The 11,147-nt window shown below is 36.9% G+C and overlaps 1 protein-coding gene across 1 annotated transcript; it reads left to right on the top strand.

Moving 5' to 3' along the window:
* The first annotated feature begins 619 nt into the window (after window positions 1-619).
* Window positions 620-1,552, top strand: LOC124225756 (olfactory receptor 148-like). The gene has a single exon (XM_046638398.1). The coding sequence runs from the start codon at window positions 620-622 to the stop codon at window positions 1,550-1,552; it is 933 nt and encodes a 310-aa protein (XP_046494354.1).
* The last annotated feature ends 9,595 nt before the right edge of the window (window positions 1,553-11,147 follow it).

The following is an 11,147-nucleotide window of genomic DNA, read 5'->3' as shown; positions in this document are numbered from 1 at the left end:
TCACCATTACTTTCTTTTGAGTCAAATTATCGATAAATAAGAAAATGCCCAAACTAAGGAATATATCCAGTTAGAATGATATCAATACAACCCAAATCTTAATGCTCATTGCCATGTATCACAATCCATTGTTCTCAATAGAGGTGCGGGTGCCAAACCTGACCTTTGATGGCTATTCAGGGTATTCGATCACATGTTGAGTAATTGTAGATATGCTTTGGAAAGGAATCGAGAGGATCAGGCTTCCAGGTTGATCTATTTTAAGGCATTTATTGTTGTATAATTGGTTGTGGACATTAATTAAATTACGTCCATGTGTTCAGTACTGAGATCTCTGTTCTGGGGGCACATCCAATATCTCATCATGTTAATGCCTCATTTTGCTTTGTATCCATATTTGTGAAGAAATATAGCATCTCAAGACGTGAAAGCCCAGCTTTGTTTTACTAATAGCTCCCAAAATTCTTTAGTAGAATTTCTAATTCTTAACTTCAACATCATTTTTATGTTTAAACAGATTGTTGACTATGAATGTATTGGTATTGTGTCTGTCACAAATCAGCCTTCACATTCATGCTTTCATGTCTTTTGTCTCTAATCAGACCTCCCTTCCAGAAACATGAGGAATCACACAGAGCTGAATGAGTTCATTCTACTGGGAATACCTCAAACAGAGGGACTGGAGACCGTGCTCTTTGTCGTCTTCTCATTCATTTACCTCTCCACTCTGCTTGGCAATTCACTCATCTTTACAGCAATTGTTTCATCCTCTGCCCTTCACACTCCCATGTATTTCTTCTTGGGACTCCTATCTATTTTTGACATATTATTCCCATCTGTGACCTGTCCCAAGATGTTATTCTATCTCTCTGGCCAGAGCCAAGCCATTTCTTATAAGGGATGTGCTGCACAGCTCTTCTTCTATCATTTCCTGGGATCTACTGAAGGCTGCCTCTATTCTGTGATGGCTTATGATCGCTTTGTTGCCATCTGTCACCCACTGAGGTATATGCTCGTCATGAGACCTGAAGTCTGTGTTGGTTTGGTCATGGCAGCCTGGTTGGTGGGTTGTCTTCAGGCCACCATTCTGACCTCCTTTACCTTTCAGTTAACCTACTGTGACCCCAATCAGGTAGACTACTTCTTCTGTGACATTCCTGCTGTCTTACCCCTGGCTTGTGCCGACACCTCCCTGGCCCAGAAAGTGGGTTCCTCTAATGTTGGCTTTCTGGCTTTAATGCTTTTCTTCAGTATTTGTGTCTCCTACACACGCATTGGGATTGCCATTTTGAGAATTTGTTCAGCAAAGGGCAGGCAGAAAGCTTTCTCTACCTGCAGCGCCTACCTCACTGCAATCCTCTGTGCCTACGGACCTGTAATCATCATCTACCTGCAGCCCACACCCAACCCTTTGCTTGGTGCCGTGGTGCAAATATTAAATAATGTAGTCTCACCCATGCTGAACTCGTTAATCTATTCCTTAAGGAACAAGGAAGTGAAAAGATCCCTAAAAAAGGTGTTCCACAATATAGTATTTACTGCTGTGGAATAAATTATGTGTTTTGTAATTGATTTTAGAATTTATTGTCTCTTAATATCATCCTCCTATTTCCTCTTCTTAAATAGATAAGCAGATAATAGAAAATGCTTCCTCTAAAGCATTATGTTTTGTTTGCCTAATAAGATTTTGTATGCTTTTGTGTCTCTGTAACCCCTGGGGCCCTATATGTTACTCTATAACTGATGTTATCCTCAGCGCCATAATCCCAGAAAAGTGATCCAAGGACCATGGAAAGCAGCTGGAGACAGATTTCTTATCTCTATAATGGGCAGGCAATTTAGCCTGGCTGAAGATAGTGAGCCTCTGTGGCAGTCCAAGAAGCACCCTTTAATAGCCATCTCTGTGCCAAATCACCTTCATTTCATTTTTCTGGTTCCGTTTAGAATGTGGTTATTCCTCTTTTATGCCTATAAACATTTCAGTTTCTCCATGTTGCTAAAAATAGTATTAAGTACCATTTATAGCACATGATCTGTTTTCTAGGCACTGTGAGGAACATCTCGCAGATATTCATCCTGTTTAATCTTCATATCATTCCCCATAAACTAGAGTTTTCATTTTGTAAAAAAGAGCTTTGAGGACCAGAGACTTCAAACAATGGACCCAAGTTTGCACGTTAAGTGGCACACCAGACCTCAAGCTCAGATCCAGTTAACTCCAAAGCCCCTACTCTTAATCCCTCTCCCACATGACTGCCCTGAAAGACCAGCTTGGCAATTAACTCATCCTCGCACTTCTCCCCAGAGCTCATGATACATAGAAAATATTCAGTAATAACTGGTAAAATATGCACTGACATAGATCATGTTTGTATATTGACTTTACTATTATCTTCTTTTATTCTGTGCCACTACCCATGTACCCATCTGTAGATTGAGGCACTGAGATATGGCAGTAAGTCTCCTTCACTTCATAACACATCTACTTATGGTAAAGCCAGGCCTACACCCAAACCCTTTTAACTCTTACTATCATGGTTTTCCTACTGCACCATGCTGCTGATATCCCAAATTACTCTTTAGTGGAAAAGCATTGGGAAAGCTTTCATGCCCAGTGTTGTTTGAAGAGAAGATGGCCTAATTATGGAGTTTAATGACCATGGTCATCTGGTTCTTCTATCAAGTTACTTCTTCCAACTTGGCCTCCAACACTACTGGAATTGATAGTTATTTCTCAGTTTTCTCCAGAATCCAGAGAGAAGGAAGGGGCACAATTTTCTGGAGATCTCACAGACACACCAGCCCTTAATTTCTGTGACATTGTAATGATTTCTAGCTTTTGTAATCCATTATTACTCCGAAAAGCTTCCATCCTATTTGAAACCTTTAAACAAAACAAAAAAGTGAAAATCCCAAATGAACTAAATTTCTGCCATTACAAAAGGCATGAGACAAAAAGTACAAAATGAAGCCTATTTAGGCATAGACAAATGGTTTGAGGTGCAATATGAGGGTTCCATGGCCTCTCCTAACCTGATTAGTAAAATATAAGATCACACAGAATCTTATTTCCATGCTTTTGGAATGCCTATTCTTGATAATATGCTAGATTCAAGCAATTCTAAAAAATTTGCTGTCCTATTGATAACAAGCAAGGACAAGATCTGCTCACTGCAAGACAAAAGCCCATCCATCAAGTAGCAAGGCGGTGGAGAGAGAGACACTTTATTAAGCAATGAACTAGCTAATCAAAAAACAGCAGACTATCGTCCTTAAAAAAATAATACATCTTAAAGGGGAACTGATTGGGAAATGACTTATATAAGGCAAACAAGGTTGAGAAGAAGGCTCAGGAGTATCAGGTTTGGACCACCGCAGATGGTTGGATGCCTCTCTGTAGACAAAAGTTTCGGATCTGCTGAATGTGACGTTCCCGAGGAATCTAAGAAAACATTAATTATTTTCTTATCTGAGAGAGAAGGAACAGTTTGGGCAGAGGGCTGAAATCTGCTAACAAGTCATTCTCTGCTGGTTACTGACTGGTTACTGATTACCTTGCCTACGTGCAGTTCTAAGTGTTTCTCTAAAGCACACAGTCAGAATAAGACAGGAGGGCTTTAGACATAGAGTCTCTCATGCTAACTGGGTCTCACTATAAATGCTGGATATTAGCAGGAGAATCCACATGCTACGATATCTGGTAAAGCCTGGATAGTGTTTATGGACTGATACTCATCACACTAATACTTAAACTCCTTCAATAAATTTCTTTTCTTTACGATGCAAAATTCCATGAGAGTAGAGACCATGTTTGTCTTATTCACTGTTGTGTCCACAGGACATAGCCCAGCGACACAGAAAGCTTCACCTGTAAGTTTGTTGAATGAATGAATGGATACTACTTAGCCTTTCAAATTAGGATGCAATTGCATCTTTATTAACATAAGAAGAGGAACGTGAGTGAAATAATTAGGATACAGAACAACAACATGCACCAATTTAAACAGATATCTACAAGTAAAATTGAAGACATATGAAAGCTGAAAGCTGAATGAACTACAACCAGTTTTTAGTCACTTGCTAAAATCAAGACTATCCGAAATTGCTCTACCAAGGACAGGAAGAAATATTTACATATGAATCCTTTCCCAGGATATGGCATCCTAATAACATAATAAACCTCTCAATAGGAAATTCCTCACAATTTAATTTTAAATCCAAACACACAGTTTATGGGCTCCTAAAAACCTGCACAGACTGACTGGCATCCTGATAGAGCTGCCATCAAGCTTTTCTCCTTTCTCTCATATTCCTCTGTGTACACCACTACCCTCCAGAACCACTAGGTCTCCCTCATAGTTTTTGGTTAAAATAGCAGTTGGGTTGAAATGATAACATATTGGGTCTCAAGAATATTGCTTGCTTGGGATGTTGCTATATGGCTAGGATTTGCTTTTGTTTTTAATATTTTAGGTATTAAGCTGGTTTTGTGAAAATGATCTATTTACACTTGGGAAAGTGGAAATTAATTAAAAGCCTTTGTGTTAGAACAATTCAGATTCGAAGTACAGCAGGAGCCTCACGCAATTCCAAGGAGAGAGATCAGAAATGAGTCACGGAAGAAGGAACCATGGCCCCAAATAAGGCGCCTCAGTCTTAGAATAAGATGAATACGAAATTGTGGAGGGAACAAGTGTGGAATCTTAATTCTTTGGACTTTAATATTCAACAAAAGTGTATTTCATAGTTATATTTTAATTTCTTTCTGAAATTAATATTTCAGAAAAGATATTCATATGCAGTTTAATTTTGTTGGCATTATATTATTTGGCATATTTTAACAGTTATGAGTGCTCATTTTACAGCTTCATCTGTTGAGCTATATTGAAAAAAGTAGCTAGACATAATTCATGATGAGAAATAGAGAGTGCATTTTGGCTGAGAGTATAGTGTATCCTTGATATTAAATCAATTTATGTTCTTTTCTGAAGAGAGAGCAGCGGGATAGTCTGCTGGATGATCCAGGCAGCCCCTGATGGGTTGCCTGGCAACCAGCTTGCTGAAGTCAGGGTCCTGCTTCCCCAGAGCAGAAGGGGGAGGGCAGATCAAGATGCTGCTGGTTCCAGATTTTACAGGGAGAGAGAGAAGGCATTCTCTTGCATTCTTAATTCAGCTTTATTAGTAACAAAAGTAACATTTGGTTTGACCCTCAATTGAATCCTTATGTTTATTCATCAGTTTTTAGTACTCATAGATGAGGAAATGGGCAGAAAGATGATTGATTAGGATCCTTCAATATATGTTGTTACACTATTCTATCCTCAGTTTGTTATAATACTTCACACAGCCGAAGCTGCTCATAGATGAATGAATGGATTTATAAAATATCATTCAATAATTTAGTTTAAAATTCTTCCTAACCTCAGCTTAATATATATATAAAGGAGCATCATAAATACTCTCCAAATACATGCCAAACTAAGCTTTATACAGAACACAAGACAAAGAGAGTAATTCTCTGTCAAACATCAGAGCCTTTTCAAGTGAGATAGTATAAGAGAAATTAGTATCTCGCCTCCTCCCTTCTGTTTTTTGAGTAATGACATATCAACACCTGCAAACACCCAAGTCAGACACTGAGAGCACACCTTTACGTTTTCACACTCTCACTCAACAGACTATAACTCCTACTACTCTATTTCTTAATTATTTTTCCTTTATTTATTATCCAGTCTCCTTCCTAAATGCCACCATCTCTTTTCACACACTGATCACGCCCTGATGGCTCCCTAAAGGAAATCCCAGCCACTACTCCAGTCTGAGTCCGGCCTCCTGTCCACACTGATTTACGTTACCCTTTAGAACAGCATCTGATCTCCACAGTCTGTGGTATAAAGTACAAATTTTATAGCATATCACGCAAGGTCCTTCAGAGCCTGACTCCTGCAGACATTTCTATTCACATGCCCCTGTTTGAAATTGAGCTATGGTGTTCTCAAACACACTGTGCTGTGAGTCCAGGAATGTTTGATAAACCACTACTAAACTCTTCAGTCTAGACTCCTCTCAAATAATCTCTCTTGCATGATGACAACCTGGAGAAGCTGATTTCTCCTCTGTGTTTCTCTAGTTGTATGTACTTTTACTGATGGACTTCCTCCAGTGGCACACGTTAGAGACAGTGAGAAATACAGACTTGAATTGAATTCCCAGAAACTCTGTTTACTTGCTGAGTGATATTGGGCCTCTTAAACTTCCTGGGCCTTAGTTTCTTCCCCCTCAGTCCTAAATAATAACACCTCCCTCATGTGGATATTGGCAGGAGTAGATAATATTCATTAAGCACCCATGATAATCCTTGCTCATAGAGATAAAACAGTAATTTGTAATTATTTTTTCTCCTTCCCTGTCCTTCTCACCTCAGTTGTAAATGTTCCTTGATGCAATTATAAGTCTTATGCACCTAGTGCAATGCCTTCACATAAGGGATATTCAATAAAAGTTCAGTGAATAATGAAACATGTCATTAATAAATACACATAAACAGTGTCATTTAATAAACATTTATTTAGCTATGATATTCAAAGAATTAATCTGTGTGCTTTCAGAAATACAAAGTAACTTAAAATTAACCTCAGAGAAACAAGAAATAATCAAGTAAAATAACCATAAATGTCCTATTATGACACACACCAAGTAAATGGTTCTGACTACAATAGTCATGTCTCCAATCAAAGCTTATTTTACAAGGAAATAATATCAGTTTTCATGCAAGAATTAAGTATTTTATTGTTATCAAAGTATAAAATAAGAACTACTTAATCAATCTTTCCATACAGAAACTATGACTATGGAGAAAAAAATCTCCGAAGGAAGATCAATACTAAGTTTATTTAAATTCTCATAGACTTGGAGAGAGAGGTTTCTTTCTAAGCAAAAGTAAGTAGAAAAACTGGGATGTCTATCCAAATCTGAATGAGCTGTTTTGTGGGAAACTTTTCTGCTTTGTGGATTCTAATAATGACACTTTCTTGCCATCAATTTTATTTGAGATAGTGTTCCTGTCTCCTCCATCATCTTTGATGCACCCATGTAATGAGATGAATCTAGTGGCAGGATAAAATGAGCATCTTGTCCTTATGTGAGTATTTTCATATTATTCTCAGAGAAGGGTCTATGGTTTTAATGAAATCAATAAGCACAGAGATTAGAGCAATCCTGAGAGTGGAGGCAGAAGCTAATGGAGATGGACTATGCTGGTCCACAATGGCAAAGGGAAGGAGAACTGAAGAATGCAATTTCTTGGTTTTACGAAGATTTATAAGATGAAACCCTATGGAAAAAAATGAATGTAAGACTCTATTCAGAGTTTCCTTGGGGAAAGTACTAATGAGGATTACCTGAAATCAGAAACCTCAACAAGTAGAGATAGATACTGTAAAGAAGAACAGCCTGCCAATCCAAAATATAAGTTAACACTGACACTTTGTATAATCTTTCTACTTCGTATCTGAAAGTTGTTTATTTAGAAGTACCTTTATATTAAGCAAAAATTTTCTTTCATTGATACTTATCTGTTGACTCTTCTCTAAAATGCAAAGTCATGCAGTGATATCTGAGTTCATCCTACCGGGAATCACTAAGGGCTGGCAACCATATTTTATTTTTGTGTTCTTATCTTTTATTATGTGTTAATTATTTTATTATCCTCTTCTTACCTATTAATTATGTATCCTCTTTGTAAATGTTATATTTGAACTTATTGTTTGTTTATTTGTACTTCACATCCCATGTACTTTTTTTTCCTTGAAAACGTCTCTATGTTTGACATGAGTCTGTCTTCAACAATTGCTTTAACTTTCAGGCAGAGACAGGTCATCTATTTTCTGGGTTCTTCTGCTCATGTTTCCTTTGGTCATGTACTGAGATTTCCCTGTACACATTGCCATAGTGCCACCAGTTTGCTGTCATTGCTTATGCACCACAATATATGATCACCATGAGGCACGAGCTGTATATACTGGTCATCACAGGATAGAAGACTGAATGTATGTCAATCTCCTGACTCTTCACCTACACTTACCCTAATCCAGTGCCAAAGAGGTGGGCTATCATTGCTGCAACATTCCTGAAGTTAACCTGTGGCCTATGCAAACATATGCCAAGCCAAGAGGATAGGTTTTCCTAATATTGGTCTTTTTTTCTCCCTTCTTTTTCCATTGTTCTTCTATTTGCAATGGAACTGCCATCCCAAAATTTCTCTCAGTAGAGGCTAGGCATGAAACTTTCTAAACCTGCATTGCCACAAGACTACAATTCTTTGTGGCCATGGACAGAAGCCCAGAACCACAGCCTGTCTTTATTCTATGATTTGGCTGCTGAATTTGGGTGACCCTCTTGTTAAACTCCCTGATCTCCAGCCTGATAAGCAAAAGTGTGAAATGAATCCCAAACAAAATATTTAAAGGATAAACTTTATTCATGAACATAAATGAGAAGACTCAGAACTTCTAGAGAAATATTTATTCTTTTCTTAGCAGCTTTTAAGAAACTGTGCAGTAACTAGTACTATGTCTTTAACTTCATTCCTCAATCCTAAGTCTAAGTGTAGATATTTGCTAGTACTCATGCTTTAAAAGTAAATATAGTTTATAATGTGAATAGCAGGTATTCAATTGCTGTCATTTGATTTGCCCCCCAAACCAAACAATTTTTAATATTTTTTCTCATTTTATGGAGAAAGCATGGGAAGGGAGACGACATTACTGAAAAACATCCGCTAAAATGTATATCTCCCTTATCTTATAACACTGGTTTCCAAAGATTTTTCAGAAGAGACATTACTAAAAATTAAATCTTTTCCTATTCCTATACATGAAGCAAAAATAGATAAGATTTTTTTTTATAAAGCCAAACTTATAAGAGAAAAAATCACCTCAGTTGGCGTAATAGGATGGTATCTCTTATCCTCATGTAGGTGAGAATTATCTTATATTATCTTCCATCCTACTCTTTTCTATTAAAAAGAGCAAAACAGAAGGAATATTGCTTAAAGAAAATGCTATTTTTCATGCACATTGACTCTGTTACTAAAATAATTTAGCCACTGATGTCTGAGGAGTTAATCGTGTACTTTCAAAGCAGCCAGTATAAGACAGTTATACTGTAGAAAAAAAATGAAATCTCAGTCTTCTGATTCTAGAAGAAAGACTAAGCACATACTGAAACTTTGATCTTTCTCTAAACACAGAGAAATTATAGAAAATAAAATAAGTATATAACTGCAGATGAAATGAGGAAAAATCTTTCTCTATAGACAAGAAATAGAAAATACCCAGTCAGGACACTGATAGCACCCCTTTGAGGCTGGGAACCAGAGCTGCCCTGTCCAAATTAGGCTGGGGCCAGAGCTTACAACCCAAGCAACTCCAGGCCAGAGCCACACCTCACAAAGGGCAAGGTTAATGCTACAAAATTATCACCATCTAGGAGGGACAATAACTAAGAACCGTTTTATAGGAATTATCATCAAATATTCAAGGAAACCACTATTCTGAATAGATATTAAAGAAACTCGAAAGTCAGGAGAACTTACAGATTAGAAAATAAAACTACTAGGGCATCTATAAGAATTTACAATATAAGTATAAAAAGGCAGTTAAAGAGATAATATTATTATGAAATAAGAACAAAAATTCTGAAAGAAAGGCAAGAAAAGTTTTGAAAATAAACCAATAAAAATCTTGTAAAAATAATAGTATTGAATTAAAAAATTCACTGTATGACATATGAAAGAACAGCAGACTACACAGAATAAATTACTGAACCAAAAGATTTACCTCTGAAAATGAGCCAGCATATATCACAAAAAAAGTAAAAAACAGAAAACAGAAAAATTGATACTTTTTAGCATTTTCTCTTGGAAGTTATTTCCTGGTTTTCTGAAATTCTAGAGCTAGGATTGCTATTCTTCCCCCATCCTCTAAAACCTACCTTATATCACCCCTTGGAATCTTACTTTTCATTTTATCATTTTTACTTTTGGGAACATGCTGAGAGCTCACTCAGCTTCCTTTCGTTTAATTCAGGTTCGTCCAGGAGGCTGGGAGAGTCCAGTCATGTTAGGTGAGAACTCTTCCTAGAAGATTCATTCAAGAGGATTATTGCTTTCTTCTTTTCAAAACTTACATAATGTTTTCATAATGAGGTGCTAATCATGCAATAAGTAATGAAAACACAAGAAAAAATATTTTTAATTCATTAAAAATGCCGCTTCCCAGAAATAACCACTGATAATTGGTGGACATCTTTCTAGGAAACACACATATATATGCCCACACATACACAAATTTACATAAGTGAAATAATATTGTAGTTATTAATCACTAGTTTTCCTATCCCCTAAATATTTTTACATCAATAAAAACAGATAGCCATTTTGGTTAAATGGCTACCAATAATCAATTTTATGGCCTCAAAATGTATTTAACCCAATAATAGTAATATTTTTTTCTTAACTGTTCATTATCGTGAACTATCATGTTTAACTAACTATCCTCTCAATTCAGACACTCATTTCATATGAGTATCCATCTATACATATATAATCTCAATTTCTTCCCTGATGTAGAAAGGCTATGTAACATAGCAATACTCTCACATCTTTTCCCAGAGTATTTTTGCATTGTCTTTAAAAAGAAAACCACTAATTTTGTTACTTTAAAAAAAAGTCTTTGGATTGTAAAATTTTGGAGTGAGCTTCCCAAAAGGTAAAGAAAGAAAATTCAAATTTAAAAACCAAGCAGTCTGGGGCTGGCCTGGTGCCGTAGTAGTTAAGTTCACAAGCTCAGCTTTGGTGGCCCAGGGTTTGCGGGTTTGGATCCCAGGCGTGGACCCCCCTGCACACCACTCATCAAGCCATGTTGTGGCAGCATCCCATGTACAAAATAGGGGAAGATTGGCACAGATGTTAGCTCAGGGCCAATCTTCTTCAAACACACACACACACACACACACAGACATACAAACACAAACAAGCAGTTAAATTAGAGATGTTTGGAAGGATAGCCTAAAAGAAATAAAATTATAGATATCCTTTCCCATAGGGGTATGCAACAGTATCATCTTATTTAACGAAGATGTGGAGA

Source organism: Equus quagga, chromosome 14, assembly GCF_021613505.1.
Source record: "Equus quagga isolate Etosha38 chromosome 14, UCLA_HA_Equagga_1.0, whole genome shotgun sequence".
Classification (NCBI taxonomy): Eukaryota; Metazoa; Chordata; class Mammalia; order Perissodactyla; family Equidae; genus Equus; species Equus quagga.
This window is presented reverse-complemented; position numbering and strand designations above follow the sequence as displayed.

Excerpts from the sequence above, each read along its gene's own strand:
- LOC124225756 (XM_046638398.1), top strand. The coding sequence starts at position 620 with ATGAGGAATCACACAGAGCTGAATGAGTTCATTCTACTGGGAATACCT.